This window comes from Cimex lectularius, unplaced genomic scaffold, assembly GCF_000648675.2.
Source record: "Cimex lectularius strain Harlan isolate CLEC.00 unplaced genomic scaffold, Clec_2.1 scaffold235, whole genome shotgun sequence".
NCBI lineage: Eukaryota > Metazoa > Arthropoda > Insecta > Hemiptera > Cimicidae > Cimex > Cimex lectularius.
Genome location: NW_019392839.1, coordinates 423,412 through 446,445, shown reverse-complemented (window position 1 = coordinate 446,445; position 23,034 = coordinate 423,412). Strand labels below are relative to the sequence as shown.

General features: G+C 31.7%; 1 protein-coding gene across 2 annotated transcripts; it reads right to left on the bottom strand.

Moving 5' to 3' along the window:
* Nucleotides 1-218: 218 nt before the first annotated feature.
* On the bottom strand, nt 219-22,389 carry LOC106670704 (host cell factor 1). 2 transcript variants are annotated; one of them, XM_014401258.2, is made up of 18 exons: nt 22,159-22,389; nt 11,437-11,585; nt 11,203-11,366; nt 10,916-11,130; nt 10,651-10,842; nt 10,437-10,582; nt 10,089-10,234; nt 9,772-9,992; nt 8,114-8,286; nt 7,930-8,038; nt 6,843-7,055; nt 4,589-4,740; nt 3,798-3,984; nt 3,468-3,650; nt 3,022-3,221; nt 1,324-1,491; nt 1,072-1,246; nt 219-958 (listed from the first exon to the last, which is right to left on the bottom strand). In XM_014401258.2, exons 1-18 carry the CDS (start codon nt 22,316-22,318, stop codon nt 864-866), a joined length of 3,048 nt encoding a protein of 1,015 aa, XP_014256744.1. In that variant the 5' UTR covers nt 22,319-22,389; the 3' UTR covers nt 219-863. The 2 variants fall into 2 exon arrangements, with proteins under 2 accessions (XP_014256744.1, XP_014256745.1); XM_014401259.2 differs by having other exon boundaries at nt 9,772-9,980.
* Between the last annotated feature and the right edge of the window lie 645 nt (nt 22,390-23,034).

The window sequence follows — 23,034 nt, the reverse complement described above, 5'->3', positions numbered from 1 at the left end:
GACTTTGTCTTTTTCTTGTATTATTGTTTCAGTCTTATAAATTGTACTATGTTGTTAAACATTTGAGGCATTTCTTTTAAATGTTCAAAAATGCTAGGATAGAAAAAATGTGTTTACAAGTTTCTTAAATTTATTCCAAAATACACATGCTACAAAAGAAAACAACAATAAAAAAATAAATAAGAGGATTCATTTGGGAATATATTTAATTAAAGAAATAAAAATAAAAAAAGGTTTATTTTTAAGTGAAACACTATCATTTTACAATAACGATTAATATACTTAGATAGTGGAAATAATCATTAAAAAAACTGTAATCAGCTTGATAAATCAACATGTTGAAAATTCAGGGCCAACAGAATTATCCAGGTAGAGGTGTAGTAGATATTTAAAATTTTTCTAGATCAATGGCTTTTTTTGATCCTGTTCTAGGGCAAATTTGAGGTTTGAGATGTATCTAATAACTTAGACATTTTAACCATTTTTTTACGTCAAAAAAATGAATATTGAAAACAATGTCATAGTATTCATAATCACAAAATAATTAAAATGACCAATTGCATAGTATTGAATAGTAGAACATCTACTACACTAATACCATATCAAAGCAGCCTTACAGACATCTTTGTAAATAATGCAAAATGGCCAATAAGGTTATAAAATCCTCAGAGTAATTTTATCATATTTTTTGTTTGTTTTTGCTTGCATTCAAATACTTACATTAAAAATATATGCACACAAAAAAATATATACATATTCAATTATGTATACATTTTTGAACTTCTTATTTATAACCTATAACTTCGATATTTACAACTTGATACAGATTTACATTTTGACTTGGTCAATTCTGGAGCTGATTGTCAATTGGATTGGCTATCCACTTTCATTCGTTTCTGAGCGTTTCCAAGCTGAGAGTTTGTCGATCTTACCTGACCTCTTTGTTGGCTGAGAACATCTGAAAAATGAATACATAGACGGAAGTGTTTTAAATGCTGCTACGGGCAATTTGTTATTTAGTGCTCCCAAATATAAGGTAGTAGATTTAATGAAAATTTTTTTTTTAGCTACCTTGAATCCACCTAACTTGGGTGGCCGGTCCATAGCCATATTCATTTTTGGCTGATATCCTAAATATGATAGCAGGTTTTTCAATGTCTTCAAAAGTCGCTTCTTCCAGTGTGGCATGAGGAATTGATGTTTGGGTTTGCGTTCCAGTGTATACTTTAACGAACCCAAGTTGAGACTAACAGAAAACAAGATTTTGTCATATGGAATAAAACAGTAATATTATGTGTATATAGCTGGAAAAAGTTTACTTACAGTACCGACCGACTGGTGTTTCATTGCTAAACAAACTGTATATGCAATCACCGGAGCGCCTTTTGTTGGTGCAGACCATGATATAATAGCTCCTTCAGAAGTTTTGGCAATTTTTATAGACGATGGTGCATCAGGTAGTAACTGCTCTTTCTTTTTCAAAGGTGGATCCTAGTAAAATTTAAACACAATAAACTTAAAACATTATTTAAACAGCAATATAACATTATTGAGATAAAATGACAAAAAGGAGGGAAAATTCAAAAGGTGTGATTGAGATGGGAAGTTAGTGTCCGAGTGGATCGAGGTCACAATAGCTCAAGTGGTAGAGCAGCGGCGTATCTAGCCGAAGATCGTGGGTTCGAATCCCGCTCGTGCCATTGACTATTTTATCTCAACTAAAAACCTTAATTAATTGTAACATATTAATTGGTCAAGCGGACCACGAAACTAGTGAAAATAAACAAACTTTTACCACTATATACAAGCATTGTTTTTTTAAACAACATTAGAAAAGGATGGCAACAGTACATGGAACTTAATGAAGTTTAGAACGAGCCTGGGGTAAGTGGAGATGAGGGCTCTGCCTACTTAATATTTGTTCAAGTTGTTGTTACTTAACACTTGGATAATTTCCATTAAAAAAATTAATTTTCTACGAAAGACTAAAATTAATTGAAATTGTAAAAATGTATCAATGAGAAAAAAAAAATGATTTGCCATAACTATTTTGAACTGGAATATTCTGATAAGTAAGTGCAAAAACTACACAAATGAACTACATAGAGAAGTTAACATGCATAAATGGCGCAAAAACATAATTATTTTAAACTTTTACTTTAAATAATGTAATTACTTTAAACATAAATAACGTGACAGTAGAAAGTTCAACTTAGAATTCAAGTTACAAATTAATCAATTTTATTAATTACCGTTAAAATAGACATACATGATACATAAGCTGATTTTTAAAACCAAAACCACCGCAATTTCAAAGAAGGTATACAGAAACATATATTTCAAACAATTATTATTATTATATTCAGAGGTAGTTTAGTGATACAGAACCACAACTAAAAGCAAACATTAATGTAAAATAAAAGTAGTTTATTAATTATTCTTTTATCTAAGGCCTTGGTAGAGATGAAAAAGTTATCGCCACGAGTGGGATTTGAACCCACGATCTTCAGCCAAATATGCTCTAACCACTTGAGGTATCGTAACTTCGATCCACTCAGACACAACTGACCTTTCGAATTTTCTCTCTTTTTGCCATTTTTCAAATGTTGTGTAATCAGGGTTCGATTCCCTGCGACTTATTAAGTGGCTCCAAGAAACTGTTAGTGAAGTGATTACTTCTTTAATTATTATATTAATCCATGCATGTTTAGCGGTCATAATTTACCATATTAATTATTTCACTTAATTATTCTTTTTATCTAAGGTCTTGGTTCAAAGACATAATAGATTAAGTGGTTAGAGCAGCGGCGCATTTAGCCAAAGATCGTGGGTTCAAATCCTGCTCGTGACACTAACTTTTTCATCTCAACCAAGACCTTACATAAAGAATAATTAATAAAAATAATTAATATCGTCAATTATGATCACTAAACATACATCGATTATGTAGGTTTTAAAATGAAAATATTCGCTGATATGCAAGAAGGGAAGGAAACCTTCAAGATAAACACTAATTCTGACCTCTTTTGGGGGTAACACATTTTTTTCTGATTCCTCTGGTTCTTGTGTTGTCGATGTGGGCTCTATATCATCCGGTTGAGAACCAGTAGTTGTATGAGGAGGGGAAGATGAAGGAATCAATGATGCTGAAGCCACGGCCGGAGTTGAACTTGCGGCTTCATGGCCAGAACTTTCTATGGCAGACTGTGTGATTCCTGTATCTAAATGGAAAAATCACGTTTAATATTTAAAAAAAAAATGAAAGTATTTATTACTAAATTGAAATAAGAAATTATTACTTTTATCGCATTTGTTAAGCAAATACAGAACACTTTTAAGTAAATTGTCAAATAGTAAATTGATTTCATTTAAAAGATTTTACAATATAGTTTCAATCCAGAAGCCAAAAGTGAGTTATAATGATAGAAAACCAGAAAAAAGAATAACACAACTATCAGATTTTCAACCTTTCAGCTTGTGCACATCTGCAGTGGATGTATCAGCAACGTTCCGCGTCAGAAAACTTGAATCCACAGACGATGAGTGATCGCTGTCTTGCTTCAGTAATGAATCATTGGGGGAATCAATAAATCCTGCTTCTGCAGCTAAAGCAGTTAACGCAGCATCTGATGTTGGGCCGACTGTAGAACCTATACAAAAGAAAAAATTGACATTACTGCAAAATTGAAGAATAAAATTATTATAATAATACTGTTGAACAATTTAAATAAGATTAATTCATTAATTAATATTGTTATTAGAACATTCAAATCCTTAACATGATAAATTCAACTTACTAATCGACTGATCTTTAGTGTTCAAACTTGAACTGGTAGGTTGCTTTGTAGATAAATATACAACCCTACTACTATTAACAGTGTTTGTAGATGAAGTAGCCTCAGCACTGCTCGTCCATAGAGTAGCATTATTTGGAAGAAGTGTCATTGTTTTTTCACCCATTTGGACACGTAGGTTTTTAAGACCCTGCAAACCAAAACAAAAAGATTATGTATTATATATGTTACAGTGATATTTATTAGGGCAATCAGTCATTTTATTAACTTGTAAAAAAGGTAAAATTAAAAATGTATATGCAATAAAACTTATTATTTAATTTAGACCCCGCCCTGAGGAATATCAAGTACTGGAGTATGTGGCATATGGAGAGTAAAAGTTAGTTAATTGAGTGGGTTTAATCCTGCCCAAGGAATAAGGTTTTAAAATTTTAATGTTTGTATAATGTGGTGATGTATATATATGTACTGTATGTTCGATGTGTATTCTGCAGTTGATGATCTGAGGTAGAAACGAGGCTGGAATTTTAGGTTATTGACGTAGTATACATATCAAAGTAGAGTCAGTGACCAGATCGAGACGTTTAAATGGCTGCAGGTTGAAAAATACAGGTGAAAAACCAGAAAAAGAAGTAAGTAGAGGGCTGGCAAAGATTTCAGCTGTTTGTAGGACCCTAAATTTCTCATTATATGTATATATTTAATTTTATATGTTCTGTGTGACAATATGGTGGTTTTGCTTAATAATTAGATTGCTAAAAATAAAGAAGTAATATATTTAATTTAGTTCTTACTGGTGAAGTAGCTTGCTGAAGAATGTGAGAAGTCGATCCTAAAGCTGCTTTTCCTGTTATTGTCAACGTTTTATTGCCACCAGCTCCAGGAACTGTTATTGTGATTGGTTTACCAGATCCAGAATTGCCAGACATCATGACCATACGAACCCCTGAAAATAATAAAAAATCAAATTTTGATTTAGTATGAGGTTTGTTCATGAGAGAAAGTAGAGAGCGTCAATCCACCAAATAAAAACAATTTAACCCTTTTTCCCAAATTATTCAATAAGATTGTTCATGCACATATAGATACGATACAGTTATATACCTTGCATTGCTACCTTGTGTTGAATGTTGGTTAATAGATTAAAAAAAGCATATACACCTTAATATATAAGAAAATATATCACACCACATGCACGGGGATTGCATTCTTTAGGCCTCACGTCCACTAGGAGCGGAAATCAGCGAAAAGTTCCAAATTCAAGTTCGGAATAGTCATGAAAAGAAGCAAATGAACCAAAAAGTGTCGATGAGTCAACCCTCGTCCATTGGGCTCAATTTGGTAGTCAGAAATGTTTCGTGAAGTCATGAGAAGAAAACGGAAGATCTTTTCTGTGAACTGGTGTGAACAAACCCTTACTAGACCACTATGGACTTTGACAAAATAATTCGGTTTCAAGAGTGGCTATATTTATGGGATGAAAGAGAAATATTGTTTACCTTCCATTTGTTGCTAAGACTAAATAGACAAATCTTTGTATCTACGCACAAAAAAATTAGGTACTGTTTATAGAACCATTCTTGACAAAATGTTTTTTATTATTTATTACATCTATAATATTTCTTTTTAAATATAAAATATTTCCAAGGAAAAAGATTCTAGAATGAAGACAGAGATTATCAGTTTCTTATGAGCTTACTGTCATATTTCCATGAGATCTCCAAAGAAACTGGATATATGCACTAAGATAATGGGTGTATTAATGGATGAATTACACTAATGTGCTAATAGTAAATAATAGAAAAATAGAAAACTTTTTTGTTACTTATTAATTTCTCTTTAAATTTTATTTTACCAATTTGCTCAATGCATGAACTAAATTAACAGTAAAAAAAAATGGATACAACATTACGGGTAAAATATATTTTATATATATATATAAATTGCAAATTGAGCAATTTTGCTAGTAACTTATTGTACTGTAACCGCCAGCCGTTCTTGAGGTAAATTTGTCTCTTGAAAATTGCTGCTTTTTTTTCCCAATGTAGAAGATATTTATTTTTTCAAAATTGTAACTAAATGTGTTCCGGTTCATTAGGAAATACCGAAAGTGGCGTTCCTCATCATTTTGTAGATCACTCCATAAGTGAGTAAATTCATTTTTTTTAAAATAAGTACTATTTATTCCACATTTTCTGTTTTGTCTGTTTTTTTGTTTTGTTTTTTAAATAATAAATACTATTTATCCACATTTTCTCTATTCTGTGTCTTTGGTGTACATGGCGGAGCAACAAAGGTGATTCTAAAGCTATCAATTCAGAAGTCTTCTACAATAACCTCCTCCATATTGTCAGTACAAAATACGTACGAATATTGTGCTACAAGGAATGCATGCACCATTTCACATGTGGATTCGCACGAAAGCATTCTACAGTTCACAGCTTGCTGCTCCCAGTACACACGAGGCCTTAGTCGTTCTGTTGCTTAATTAGGAAAAAACATGCCTGAGTGATAGCGGACAGGAATGATGATTTCAGCAAATGGGAAATGGTGGCTTCTTTTCAGTATGTCTTATCAACAGCATAATGAACTGAGTAAATTGCTCGAAGCAGGAACGTTAAAAACATAATCTATTAGCATGATGTGTTTTGTCAAAAGCAGGAGCGATTTTGCAGGAAGAACAGCTACGTGAATTCTAAGCAGAAATAGGATGTGCAGAAAAGGCAAAATCATATCCTTCTTCGTCTCTCTTATGTAAAAACAAATTTTGCTTTCAAATCAGATCCTTCATGTAGACTGCATGTAGACAGTAGGGTATCTTTCAGCATCTGAGTTTGCATAGTATATTTTGTTTTACAAGAAGATAAATCGATGTAAAACGCAGTAAGTAATCATTGGCATGCTCTTACCCTTACACCATTCAAGCAGATTGAATATTTGAACTATTAAACTAACCATAACCTTGTTAATTTTTAGTCACCTTTGCCTTTTGAAATTAGAAAATGGGTTGAATTCAATTGGCTGTTGTAAGTTAGGTTATTGATTTACCTTTTTCACTTGTACTTTGTGTTGTAGTCATTGTTGGGATGGTCCTAATAGGTGCACCAGTGGTTACAACAATATACTGTTGTCCTGGCATTCTTAGTCCACCCGGTTTGTTAATGATAATAGTTTGTTGTTTATTTCCTTGAGTTGCAGGTTTGTTGACTACCATATTTGATGGTATTGTTTTCATTGTAGTTAACATTTTTGCATTACCAGCTGGAAAAATTTATCAAAGTGAATTTTTTCCAAAGAATATACCTTACAGGATGATGAACCTAATAAAAACTGGTTTATTAAAATCTAAAATAAAAATATAATGTTAAAAACATTAAATTTGGATTAATTTGTTTTGTTAAGTGCAGAAGGGTTTGTTATTCGGCTTGACTATTTGTAGCTGGCATGAACATTTGTTTTACCTTTGTCGAAATAATTAATTGTACAGATATTAAATTTTCTTAATAGCACTACAATGATAAACCAACGTAATAGTGAAAACTTATGTTTATATGTATAAATCGGAGTCATGACTTTTTATACTAAAATTTGATACTCTTTATAAATCTAAATCATTCTTTAAAGATATATGTATTTGAAAATATTACAATAGGTACTATTATAATTACATATACCTATTTTTATAACTAATATTAGAAAATTCTTTATTGCTATATAACATTGAATGCATATGCTGTATGTTTTAACAGTATCAAAATTTCTGTAGTTAAATCAAATGTAAATATCTTCTTTTTTCCTTACAAACGACATACAACCGAAAAATATAAGAAGGTTTCACATGTTCCTGTTATTATGTATTTATGTATCACTAAAAAATAATTCTGAGCTTGAAATTTCCTGTAAAAGAAGTATATATTGTTATATTCAAATGAAGTATTATTACTTTTCTTTCTGAATAATAATACAATTTCAGTCCAAACATATGGTTTGTTATGCCTTTTATTATTAATAAAGCATATTTAATTTTTACAAAGCTGATTTTTCATAGTATTAATCCTTTTGGATTATAAATAACTTTAAAAAAAAAATCAGCTTGATTTAGAAAAAAAAAGTAGTACAAAGAAATTGTAATTACCTTGATTTGGTGTCACCAACTTCACAATGGTTGCCCCTTGTGGGATTCCTTTAGCCGATGTTGTCACATTTGTTCCTGGCTTGCTCTGAATTAAACTTACTTTCGGCATCTAAAAAATATAGTTTGATAAATTTAGATATTACAAAATTTTTTATTTTATAAATTGCTGAAACACAATTCTTACCGCAACCGTCATGCCTTGACTTGTTTTCACTAATGTTACAATTTGTGTTGGGCCTTGAGTTGGTGGCTTTTGAACCAATATTTGTGATTTTGAACCAGTTGAAGTTCGAATAAGAGAAGAAGGTGCGGAAACACGAACAGAAGAATGTATTGGAGACCGAACTCCGATGGTTGCTGAAATTTTCATAAATACAATTATACAAATATAACAAATTATGCTAATAAAAACTGGGAAAAAATAAAATAAATAAATTTATTAATTTACAAAAATTAGATAATAGGTTTGTGCCATTTCACGTCCAAACCAACAATAAACTGGTGAGTGCATGTGTAGTAGAATTTGGGCATTCCAACTCGTTACGAATGCAAACTCAACCTGTCAAACAGCAGCTCCAACAGTGTTTTTAACCAAGTTTGTAATCAGTTTTTGACTATCAAAACAGCTCAAGGATTTTAATATGTATTGACCTTCAGAGACATAAATAGATGTTTCACTATCGTCAAATTGGAAATTTCTTACTTATAACTAGAACCCAGATTTATATACAATAAAATTCCTCAAATATGCAATTAATTTCTTCTAAAAATACCTGGCTAATAATTGAATAATTTCTTTTTAACAAACTTTTTTTTGGGTCAAGTATATCTATATTCTTTTCAAAAGGAAGTAAAACAGAAAAAATTCACCCACCCAAAAGCTCATCACTAGATAACACCTATTTCCTTCCACAACCAGCCTATTTCACAAAAATTAATTTTTCAGGAAAGATTTAAAAAAATTCACCCAGAAGTTTTGGAAATAAGATGCCAATTATTTAAAGATAATTTTATTATATCGGTTTGTTTACATAAATAAAATAATCAATAAAGTAAAATAATAATAACACTTTCAAATTGGGAATATTCTTTCATTATGCAATTTTATGCATTATTCTTCAAATAACCTGAAATTGACTTCAAATATGAAAGGGTAGACTAATGAAACTCAGATTTGTTATCGCAGCCTCTTTGACTCAATTTTGGGTTCGAACCCATTTGAACTGAACATAAGCAGGATTACTCTTTTGCAAACTAAAAACTGTGACCCTCTTGTTTCCCCGTTATCGTATATGTAAGATATAAATGCCTTATAAACATCTGGTATCTGGTAGCGGGAATCAGTCTGAATTTTGGGGTATACCAAATAAACAGTTCTCCGGATCCTAATCGAGAAGGGTGGAAGCAGCAGCCTTACAAGCCATACAGAAGGCACCATTTGACTGTAGGACTCCAAGATGGGGAAAAAAGCATTCCAACAGAGTTAAGAATCCCTGATCAGGAATGTTTGAGGCATGCACAATTAATAAATCATGGATTAGTGGTAACTAGTTTATGATCGTGTGTTGGAACAAACCTATTTTATTTGTCATATTAAATTTTAATTTGTTTAAATGAAAAAGTGACACATTTCTAACAAATCAGAATGATGTTCCTTGAATTGATCTTTGACTTTGATTTTTGACAGACCTATTCCAATAAGTTTGGAGGGGAAAAATGATTTATAAATGTCTAGACAGTGTTGCCAAACTATTCAAATGCATTGTAATCACTTTTTTAAATAGGTTTATTTATTTTAATTTTAATATCTGATTCATGTAATGAAAAGTGATGTTAGCTTACATGGAGTAGTAGTTGGTGTTGGTTTCTGCACTGGACGTGTCACAGGCCTTACCAAAGGTCTAATACCAAGTGGTCTCATAACTGGCCTTACTACAGGTCTAGTTGTAGCAGCACTGGAGGATACCGGAACTTTTGGTGCAGCATTTGGAGTTTTGGCTACTGGCAACTTATTAGCCGGTCTTGGTTTTGAAACTGGAGGTACCGTATATCTAATAACACAACTTTCATTAGTTTAAATCTTGAATGGTCAAGCTTTTTTTTAATCACCAAAAAGTACACTATGGAAAAGAATTACAGAGTGCATTAATTAAACTTACTTTTGTATCTGAAGCAAATATGCCTCCGCAGTGGGGACAGAATTCCAGCAGACTTCTAAGAGTTGTGTACTTGCTTTTATCAGCTGGACTTTCCCTCCAGGTGCAGGCTTATCAACCTCGAGATACCACAAATCTTTGCAACAAACCTGTAACATTGTTTAAAATTAAAATATTAATAAGAAAAAAAATCATTCTATCATCCACGAATAAAATATAGTAAGAATGATACTTTATTACAATACATGCAATAGTAGTAATAATAAAAATAATAATAATACTATAAAAATAATAAATAAAAGTAATAAAAAATACAGAATGAATGTAGTCAGTTTTTGGAGTGCGTGTTACCTGGTTGTTCCAAGCCTTTCTATATCCATCTCTTCCAGACCAGATATATATTCTGCAATGGACAACAATTGCACAATGACCTGCTCTTGCACGAGGCATATTTTCCTCAGTTGAATCCATGGTTATGTCCTCCCATTCCATAGTACCTGTACAATATAATAAAATATTAATTAATATACAAATATTGTCTGACTTTTATTTAAACCATTCCTACTTAGGTTAAGACAAGCCAGTTGATTGGTACATTTCCATTCTTTTTCGTGTGTTGCTACTTTCAAATCATCAAGGACAAGTGGAACCCACCCGCCAAAAACATACATCCTGTTTCCAATAATTGATGCAGTGTGCAATGATCGAGGAAGAGGGGCAGGACCAAACACTTCTGGTCGACTCCAAGTCATTGTTCCTTAATATTGTAATTTAAAAAATACATTAACATCCTACCAAATAACAATAGATAATTTGCCCTAGAAATTTACCGATATCAAGTATCCAAAGGTCACCAAGCCTGCATCCTGACATGCCACCATAGATAATAAGTTTTGAATTGCCTTGAGCATCTTTGTAAGCCACGGCAGTATGTGATTCCCTCGGTGGTGGTGGGGTTCCATACGTATGTGGCATTTCCCAAACAACTGTATTCCCCTTTAGCTCTAGGGTATATAAATCATTTAAATACCTTACTGACACTGCACTGTAAATTAAATTCTCAATTAACACTACAATTGTAATAAGCATATATTTATTTACATGCAAAAAATGTTACCTTGGAGGGTTTGCTTTAGGGTCATCAGAGCAATCATTTGCCAATCCTCCAAAAAGAAACACCTTTTTGTCAATTAATGTAAAACTGTGACCCAAGCGAGGGCATGGGGGTGGTGAAAAACGTGGAGCACGTGGACGAAGCCGTTTCCACTCCCACCTACTAGCCTGAAAAATTGTATGCGATTAAACAAATAAAACTACAAACTATAAAAATAAAATTTAATTTTCTAATTACCTGAAGTTCATAAAGTTCATTAGAATATTTTCCATATTCAACCATACCCCCAAAGACTAAAATACGGGTGTTGTCCACAACAAAACCATAAGCTGCACACCCTGGGGGTATGTCCCCCTTCATAGTTGGTATAAACCATTGATTTGTGGCTGCAAAAACAAAACAAAAAATCTCATGTTATTTAACATGTAAGTGGGTTGCATCAGCTTTATAAAGAAACATGAATAAGAATGGCTACTAGTCACTAAATATATATGCTTCCAATAGAAATGACTCATGTTAGTTTCATTACAATAATCATTGATGATTTGATTCCCATGAGCTTTGATTTAAAAATCTAAAAATTTAAAAAAAATTAAATTAAAATAGTATAACATCCTCAATGAACATTTAATTCTTGGACCGGTTTCGGGCTCTTATGTTGCCTCTTCCTACACAATAAATCCATATAATTATTAAAACTTTAAACAAATTTAAATCACACATTTTTTTGTGCCTTTACTGAACATCATGGGACATAACTACCAATCTCACAGGATGATAGACTGAACATTCGCGAATTTGACATTCGTGTCACAATTTTCTGAAATGTTAAGCGATTACTTAACAAAATGTATATATTCCAAAAAAGTATATTTACACACACCTTTGCATATGTATATACATATGTAGAATATTTTATTAATTATGTCAACAGGTAGCAATTGACATTGTTTGCTTTATACAATGTAATCTTGTAATTTGTACAAGGTTATGATTTGTGATAAAAACCAATTCACATTAAAAGTTTTAATTATACCCCTCTTCAAAAGGCTATTGTTAGAAATGTAATTTCAAGGAGAAACACTTTGGAAAAATGGTTATTTTGTACAAAAACATGGATAAGACTGTATAAATTTAAGATACACAAGGGACCAGGGAAGACAACAAATTTGGCTTGCAAAATTGATAATGAAAAGTAGAAAAATATAGTGAATGATATAAACTGATATAGTCTTTACTGCCTAGATTTATTTATTTATTTTTTTTTTAAACCATCTTCATTGTATGTATTATTTTAAAATAAAACAGAAAAATCACAGACATATCACATATTAAGTTGTTATAGTATAAAATTACTATTGGATTGGTAATACTTCATACTCTCTAACTTAATGAGTTTAAAAAATTGATACATTTTTATTTACAATTTAATGATTTAAAATTCAAATTGGATTCAAAAGTTGAATCCACAATGAAAACATTCAGAATTTGTATAATGTAATGGCATTATATATAAGTTATAAGAAATTTTAGCATAAAAATTGCTGTCAAACTTTCTATTATAACATTTTCTTTGGCTTCATATGCAACCAAATGATTGCTTGTTATTTTCATTTCCTGCAGTTGTATGTGTATGGGGTGGGGAACAATAATTACGTATGAATAAGCTATTTTTGTAGATTTGTTGAATGTATGGTAGTTAAAGTGCACACAATTATTATTAACTAATCACTTCAAATATCTATAGACTTCATATATATTGCATATAGCAACCTAAGTAAATTCTAATTAAACTTTTACAACAAAAAACATTCGTCGCATATTAAGCTTCGTGATGAACCGAATGACGCCCTCCAGTGACTACGCTGTTAAAGGTGGAGTAGAATTTGAAGCCATTATTTTCTAACTGGGTAGATTTTGCCAAAAGAAATAGAACCAGCGCTTAAATTTCTTTCAGCAAAAAAAACTAAGTTACAAATATGGTCAAACCTCTTCGATATGCGTGAAGTCACATTTTTCTCACTGAAAAAGTTCTGTAAATATAATTTAATGAATTAAATGAAAATTAAGGAAGAAGAAAAATTAGTACAGTATTAAATTGAAAAACTGATCCTCAATAAATTATACAATACTGAAATTATAGGGTACCACTATTACAATGATTTTTTTTAACTTTTAAAAGTGTACAACTGTTAATTTGCTCATTTCACTTTTTCAGAATTGTTAGAAGCTAGCTTTGTTTTAAAATATATTTATTAAAATTTTTCAATGCAATGTATCACTTTGTACATATATATACTTAATGAAGCAAAAATATATTTACAAAAACTCTTTTACTATCAATAAAATAAACAATTTAATTTTTTTTATAGTTATTTATCATCTTGGTCTGCATATCCTCACTTATTCTTGTTGGTTCAGACGTGTTTTGGCATTTCACCAACTTCGGTACCAAAAAGAGTATGAACCAAGATGAATCAGCGAGGATAGGCAGCCCAAGGTGATAGGTAACTTCAAACTATCGGTTTATCATGCCACAGACTACAAGAGGAAATCTCACAATATAATTTTTTTTAAATTAAACCTAACTCATGAAATAAACTCTTTGGAAAAAAAAAATGCATACAGTGAAACTTCCTTTAACAGACACCTCCCCAGAACGGACAAATTATGATTACAGTGTCTTCTTCTTCACTTCTTCATATTAAAATCTTCTATAAAACAGACACCCCAATAATATATGCAGGCAGCTATTTAGACTACATTCTGACTCTAAAACTCTCCTGGAAGCAGACAGCAGCCTTAAATTAACATTTTATGATAAATGCTGCATGTCCTGTGTTTTGTTTGCCTTCGACAATATCGTCTTTTTTATCTAATTCTTGGATTTTGAGGCGATAACATCAAATATGCCTCCCCACAAGAGTTCAAACTCACTTAAAGAAAATATTAACATAATTCAAGGGAGTGAATGTGAAACACTAAGTGACTTGGCTACAATTGAAAAGGCTACAAACCGTGATGCTGAGGGAATCGATTTAACAATGAAAATACATCCAAACATCAAAATGAAATTTTGAATACAAAAAAAGCACCTAATCAAAAATTGTACATTTAAAAAAGAAGTCATCGTTATCTTCATATATATTTTTTTATTAATATTACTTCATGTTTAATAAATCCCATTTTACAAGTAAATATGAATTTAATTTATCAATTGTGGCCCATCTTGTAATACTAAACATTTTTTTCACTCTTCTCCCAAAGGCGGACTCCTCTGTGGTGGATAATATTTCATTCCCCAAGAGTCTGTTATATGGAACTTCCACTGTACAACATACACTAACACTAATAATGCTAATAAGGATGTCATAAAACAAAAATAATTTTGTCTCAAGATTGTTCACATTTTTGAAAATAACATTTTCAATAAAGTATAAGGTCGATTATTTACACAAAACCGTTTAGACTGTGAAAAGAAAAACAAAAATGTACAATTAAAATGTTTGCTTAGTTTATACTAAATTAAAAGTTTATATAATTTTTTTTTTATTTACATACAAATTTTCAATGGAGCAATTTTTACAATAACTGATGAATTTGTTACACTAGTTAACAGTTTTGTATAATTCTTTTTCGAATGAACATATCCTGATTGACGTTTCGTACTATTTCTATTAGCATTTCTATCCTGATTGTTTTTATATTTAAGGGTTCATTAGTTTTCAATTTATTTACATTTACTTCCACCAACAATACGCTGACATTTTTGAGACCTAACAATTAAAAAATTGAAACTTACTCAATTTGTTCTAAGATATTTGTAATGTAATTTTTTACATAGTTACCATTAACTAGAACTTCTTGTCTCAATTGAAAATACAACAGGTAAAATAAATATTTTTATAGCCAAAATAGTTCATATAATGAATTATATAATATGATTACAATTTTCAAAGATCTTTTGTGTATATTTAAAGCAAAAAGTATTTAAAAAAAAAAGAAGGTAAATCATGTCCTTTGACAATGTTCAAATACTAAATCCTCTAGGGATTGCATATTACTGTACATAATAAAAAATGAATAAAGCATAAACGAGCAAAAAGTAAAAGGTAGTACCTTACACAAAGAATTAACATTGTTAACTTTAAAATAATAACATTCAGAGTGAGACTATTTCAACGTTAAAATTTACATCAACAATTCAGTGATTAACAAGCATGACTAAACCTTGGTAATAAATTTAAAAACCTAGTGTCAACATCGAATCAACAGTGAGGAATTACATGAAAATTAAGAAGTATGTGGATCAGTGATCAACTGTCACCTAAAGCAAACATTCTTATCAAAGACTGTTGTTTGTCTAGCTGGTATAGTGAATTTAGAAAAAAAACGGCATATCATACATAAAGATAAACAATAACAAAGTATTTAACAATCTGTTTATACAGAAATTTTTGGAATGTGCTTACAAAAGCACAAAAATCAGAAATTTGCCTGACCAGATGTCTAGTTGTAGAATAAAACAATGTTTGAATTTTTTGAAAATAAATTTTCTAACTAATCTTTAATAACAATTTTTATTTTTATGAAATAACTTTTTTATGATAGATTTGGGCAAATAAATAGTGAACTGCTTCAACCAATTTATTTATTGTTGCCGATGCATGTCGGGTCTAATCTGGCTCAACTCATCAGGGCTTGTCGGAGTAAAAATAAACGCCAAGTTTTTAGTATTTTGTGTAAAAGCCGATACCCAGTAACTGATTGAGACTCAAATGGTTGCAGGTTGAAAAATATTTGTGAAAGACCAGAAAAAAAAGTAAAACCGCGCAGAGGGCCGGCGATGACTTCAGCTATTTATCGGCCCCTTAAACTGCCCACATTTTAGTGTTATTATTATCATTTAGATTTGTTTTACTCTGAGCCCGAATAGGGAGCTAGACTGGCCCCGAAATCCATCGGCAACAATAAATAAATCAGTTGAAGCAGTTCGCTATTTATTTGTTCAAAATTATCGTCGAAAAAAAGAAAAGCGGAATAGTAATTTATAACATTTTTTTATTAATACATGTAATATTAATGAAATGATGACATACACTGATAAAATGATGATGATACAATACCATATGTATGTAACGAATGAAATTTAATTTAAAAAAATAAACACATAACACTACATAGCACCATACTAAAATAGTTATAACATTTATTTTATAATATATTTCTTTGAATCTTATGTAAATAACAATATATAACACAGTTCTCATTTAGCTTATACTGTGCGTGAATATTTCCAATCATTAAAGATGGCCAAATTTGGTTATTTATACAAGCAAAAAACAATATAATTTTTTCCCATGTAGAAATGTGGTCCAATTTTATAATTTATTTTTGACAAAATACATTACATTTTCTCAACACATTATAAATGTACAATTGAGTGCTAAATGTCTCATATTAAGCAGCGAGGAAAAATAATGGTTAATAAATTAATTGAAGGGGGATATAGTATTAACTAATCAATTGCTTTTTACAATTCAACGCATGGAGTTTAACTTAATAAGTAATACAAGATACTACTACTAAATAGTAAATGTAATATTTAGCAAAAGTAATCTTTAGAAACCTTCAATGGTAAAAATCCTTTAATTATAAGTTCAAAACCTACAATGTACAATAAAGCAATATTAAAATCACAAGTCAAGATTTCGGCTGGATGTTCCACATTTACTGGAAGGAATTTACTTTTTCTTATCAATGTTACATTTAGTTATAAATATGAATGCTATCATTTTTGTACACAAGAATGAAGGGTAATTTAAATTCACAACCTTAACTAAAAATGGCGTCATGCTAAAACAGCATATCTATCTAAACAGATATCCGAAATGACATGAAATATACTATACAATAAACAAGACCCTATGCTCAGCCATTTGGTCACCCATTGCAGAACCAAATTTTTCATATAAAATATCTCTCTGGTACTTACAAATAATATAAATGATTTTATTACATTTATCTAAGTGATATAAATTTATGAACATTTGCATCCCCTGCAGTGCTAAATTAAGTAGGCAACCTGCACAACTTTTTTTCGATTTAGGTGTGTAGTTGAATAAAAGTTGTTTCTACTTTCCACAATAATTTTGCCTTTATTAATTGATAAATAATTTTTAAACAAACACAAAAAGCGAAATCCATGGTTTTCACAGAATGAATAAAAAAATCACTTCCAGTTGAATAAAAAATAAATAAACAAAACTCAGTGGCATTTTGGCCCTTTTTGGGTTATTACAAATGTAATTGTGTACCGGATGAAGTGAAGGGAGAGTGTAAAAAGTACCGTACTTCCACTACACCCAGAAGAACAGTCGGCATGATGCACATGTTAAGAAAATCATTTTTACCAAATGCCAGTTAAAATATTTAGCCTATCTGTTCTTTATAGACTTAAATATTCCTTTTGTTCAAGATGAAATCCATTCCCATAACTGCAAATTTCACAAAATCCTCCCAATCGTCATAAATCAGCACATCAGAAACCTCGCATCCCAACGAATTCCCTCAAACACTCCTCGCCGACTTAAGAGGTGATGGGCCTAAGGCCAATAAGATCCCATAGGAAGTGATGATGACAATAATGAAAGTGTAATGGCACAACTAATTAATCACAATTAAACAGACAACATTTTAGTATCATTAGTGTAATACCTATGAGTATTTTCTCCACCCTTGTTTTTAATTTTGTACATATTTCCTTTCTCATTGCTACATGTTACCTATTTGAAGGTAGTCATAATGTAAAAAATAAATAAATAAAAAATAAAAAAATAAAAAACACCTTTTTGTTAAATTTTCGTCTAATGGCAGAAGCATACATGGACAGCAGGCAGAACAGAATTTAAGGATCAAATTATGGACAAGTGTCCAATAAATAGCAAACTACCTACCAATACTTCATAACATTAGATTATTTTGTTATAGTTTCTAAAAATAATAAATAAATCATGCATGGACATTTTAACATGATCATCATCGGTTTAATCGTCCCTTATCATCTTGATAATCTTGGTTAGCAAATTCAGTGACCAGCTTGTCTAAGCAACAAAATAATTGTCGTTGACTTGTACTACTCTATGACAAAAGTTTCAATGAAGAGGCCAAATGTTTCTGTATCTTTTTGTTTGAAGCATTTCAGCAACTTGGTTAGTCTACACTCACTGTATCTTCAGAAAAAGCTTTACAACGATCTTGCCATACAGCATAGACAGTAATATTTACACACATTATCATTCCAAAAAAATTAATGTGCTTAATAAACATTTTTAGAAATTAATTAAGAACATGAATCATTCTCTTCTTTCATTATAAACGAACCAGTTTTATAAAATGCTAACTAATTGCCTGCAATTTGGTTATCCAAAATAATCTCAAGTTTGTCTCTTATCACTGTATGCTTCAGTCAGGGTATTTTGGACATTACTGATCAGCATTTTATAAGTGATAAAATTATTTATTCAATAACGTTTATCATCACTGATTATGTTGGTGTTCTGTTTTCATTGAGTCATAATTGCCATTGCTTTTTACACTGAATCATCTTGGTCTGCCTCATGGCATATTTCTTTCAGATGAATATGATCATTTTCAATAAATGGCTTATTAAGGAATGAAATAATTTTTTGCAGAATATTCACTCATGTACTTCTATAATATACACTTAATTAATCATTCCTGATTCTTGGTCTTCTTGGTCTGTCAACACAGTTTTGTTATCATCTTCAACTATCAACCTCTTAAACAATCAATAAATTAACCTTTTATACGAAGTATCATAATTATCAAATGCTTTAGTACCATCTTCGTCTAGCAGCCACTTACTTAAAGCATCAAAATAATCTTCAGCAGTACCAAAATTGTCATCCCTGAATATCTATCTATACATTCAGCGTATAATTATGACAGATGAATGTGGATACCTCCATCTGAAAGCATCGAATAAACAACAAAATAATTTTCAGCAGTATTGTAATGATCACCCCCCCCCCAGAACCATCTTTGTTTATCCATTCAGTGTATATTTCTGTCAGATGAAGAAATATAAGAGCAACAAAACAATCTTCAGCAATACTACAATGGTCATCTCACTTCTAGCGCCCCTGATTATACTCATCTGTCCATTCAGTACACAATTCTGTCAGATAATTGAGGGTATTTTCAGCTGAAAGCCTCAAATTAATAACAAAATAATTTTCAACAGTACTATAATTATCATTGTTCTCATCACCCCATAATCATTTTGGCCTGTCAAATGTGTTTTAGCATCATCTTTCGTTGTCAACATCTAAACAATACCAAAATTGTTACCACTATCATCACCCCTGATTATCTTCATCTGTCCATTCAGTTTATATTTCTGTCAGATGAATATATAGGTATCTTCAGCTGAAAGCCTTGAATAAACAACAAAATAATTTTCAGCAGTACCATGATTAGCATTGTTCCCATCATCCCTTGATTATTTTGGGATGTCAAATGTATTTTAGTACAATCTTTGGCTGTCAGCCTTTTAGCAGTATAGAAATTGTGACCACTATCATCATCCCTGATGAACTTCAGTTTATATTTCTGTCAGATGAATATCAGTATCTTCAGCTGAAAGGCTCGAATAAGAGACAAAATAATTTTCAGCAATACTATAATTATCATTGTTCTCATCACCCCGGAATAATTTTGGTTTGTCAAATGTATTTTAGCATCATCTTTCGCTGTCAACATCTAAACAATACCAAAATTGTCATCAATACCATCCCCCCCCCCAATAATCTTCATCTGTCCATTCGGTGTATATTTCTGTTAAGACAAAAACAGGTATTTTCGCCTGACAACCTGGAAAAAACTACCAACTAATTTTCAGCAGTACCATGATTAGCATTGTTCTCATCATCTCTTGATTATTTTGGGATGTCATATGTATTTTAGTAGTCTTTGGTTGTCAGCCTTTTAGCAGTATAGAAATTGTCACCACTATCATCACCCCTGATTATCTTCATCTATCCATTCAGTTTATATTTCTGTCAGATGAATATGGGTATCTCCACCTGAAAGCTTTGAATAAACAGCAAAATAATTTTCAGCAGTACTATGATTAGCATTGTTCTCATCATCTCTTGATCAATTTAGGATGTCAAATGTATTTCAGTGTATGCCATAATTCACTCAATCATCCTTTTAGCACTACCACAATGGATATATATCACTTTCAGCACGCCTGGTAAGTTTTATCTGTCCATTCGATGTATATTTCTGTCATCATCCCTGATTATCCACATCTCTCCATTCAGTGTATAATTCTGTCAGACAAATATGTCTGTCTTTCAGTTGCCAGCCTTGAATAAAAAACACAATCATCATTTTGTCATGATTGAGTCTAAAATTTCTATAATTGTATAAATTCATTTTTTCACATCGTACATATATTTGTATATTTTAAACAAGGTTTGTAAATCCCGGCCCTGAAGATGATCTCAATAAAGATCGAAACGTTGCCACGATAAAGAAAATGTTTTTCTAAAGCGATGTCACACCAGACCACATCTCACAATATCCAAATAATCATTAACAATCATCATTGTTCACTTGTTGTTTGGTAACATCTTCAGCTAACGGTCTCTTAAATAAAAAAGAAAATGTCGGCTGACAGGACCAGAATCATCGTTATCAATCCTGATTAAATACATCTTTCCATTCTACCGGATCTTCAACTGACAGCCTGTCAATTCAGCGTTAAAATATTTTTCAAGTCATTTTTGGCACTCCTGTTGAGATAGGTATTGCTGAAAATGATCTTTTTATTTTTTATTTTATACAATTTCAACAATAACTATGTCATTGGCTGTGCTGTTCATACAACTATTTCTACTTTTTTTTAACCCGCCAAAAAACGTTTAAAGTATAACTGTATAAAGATAACTAAACTTAATTTTTTTTTTCAATAACGCAAAGAAAAAAACCGCTGCTGGTAGGAATTGTGTATAACTTCGTAAATTTCATTATGTTGACGACTGTTGAATCTTATATTAAAAAAAATCAAGTTGAAATTTTTGAAATGTACCCCCTCCCGTACAAACAATTGAGAAATTTGTGAACGGTTGTTGATAAGGCAAATTTTATAATAATAAATTTCTGGGAACAAAACGGGTGGAAATTTAACCGATAAAATAAAAAAACGATAAGGTTTCGCCCGGGCAGCGTCAATCCGCCGGCCACGGATAGATGATTTACAAACGGGCAAAAATTGTTCGAAAAATGAGACAATAACCTTCCTCAAAGCGGGCCATGAGCGGTGTCAAGGAGAAAGGAGACAAAAATGGAATTACCACACGTCAAATTGTACTCAATGGAAGCGACGTCTAAAAATCCATTCAACAAAAATTTTGGCGGGAGAGTGGAAAAGAAGAAAATTTCGACGGAAAAAACCGGTTAAAAATATTCATTCGAACGATCCGTTCGGTGAGCGGATTTAGTTTTGATTGCCGACGGGATTTTTATCAGCAGTCAGCCAAATAATTATTGGCATTTGATTTTTTAAAAATTTATATATATATTTTTTTTTTCAAGGGTGAGATGTAGTTCTAAATAAGGTTTTTTAGAGTATAAAATGAAAATTTTATTATATAAAATTTAAAAAAAACTTGTTGTCGGTAAATTTTGACAATATGGAGGAGGTCGGCCGTGTTATAAACAAAAACGATAAAGCGGATAAACGTTCGGTTGAAGGTGAGAAGGCCGGATTATGAATGTGGAATAGCGGAGGCCGTTGTTAGGGCTCGAAAATCCTCCGTCGAGGATAAAACATTGTAACACCGACCGGACACTCGACACGGAGCCGAGAGACGCCGCGGCCGGACGTCGATCGAGACGGCGGCTGTGTGAAAATAGTTCGTGATTTACCTGTGTTGTAGACGTGCAGTTCGTCGACGATCCCTTCGTTGCCTCCTCCGAAAACGACCATAAGGTCTTTTATCGCTACGGCCCTGTGACCATGCCTCGGACGAGGTTGTGGCCCAGATGAATCATTAACTTTCTTCCACTTAAATGTGGGAGCAGCCATGTTTGTTGTTTAACACTGAGGAGCGAGCTCCACGACCGCAATGCCCCCAGCCTGACGACGATCAGAGGTTACTGGTGAGACTCCTACCGCCAAACGGCCGCCTCGTAGATCACGGCCGTCGACAACTTTCAACTAACTTTTTTCAATTATCCTTCAACAGATTTATATTCGACATACATATTCCTATTCGGGAATTTATCGTGTCTCAAAATTACAAACATTCCCTCACTTCGACGATTGAAATATTAAACGTACGATTTATACAAAATGGTCATCTGTTTGTTTTACAACCAGCCTTCTTTTTCAATTTATTCCTTTCTACATAAAAATATACAGACATTTGCCTTCTTCAGTACGTTCACTTTGTATCGAGAAATCGTGATGAAAATATTTTCCGATTTGGCTTGTTTGAAAAGCGCCATTCGTTGTGGTCTGGAGGGAGCGTTTAGTTTTTAATGACTCGTCTAATAATAATCCACTCTACTGGATGTTCAAAGCACCGATGTCTAACCAGTAACTGGTTTTTACGGACGAAACCGCTTACTATTTCCCTCTACGTTTTCTAATTACACTTTCTTCAAAAATATTAAATAATTCAAATATTTCTCCGTGTTTTTTCTCTTTATACACATTTAAAGTGTTTTGTGCCAAAACGTTCCGTCAGATATTGACCTATTTCTCGTGTATATAAAAGTCAAAAACGAAATCCGAAAAAA

Coding starts and splice junctions, on each gene's coding strand:
- LOC106670704 (XM_014401258.2), bottom strand. CDS start 22,318: ATGGCTGCTCCCACATTTAAGTGGAAGAAAGTTAATGATTCATCTGGG. Junction 8,039..8,113: donor GTCAAGGCATGACGGTTGCG/GTAAGAATTGTG, acceptor TATATTTTTTAG/ATGCCGAAAGTAAGTTTAAT. Junction 1,492..3,021: donor ATGTGTTACCCCCAAAAGAG/GTCAGAATTAGT, acceptor AAATTTTACTAG/GATCCACCTTTGAAAAAGAA.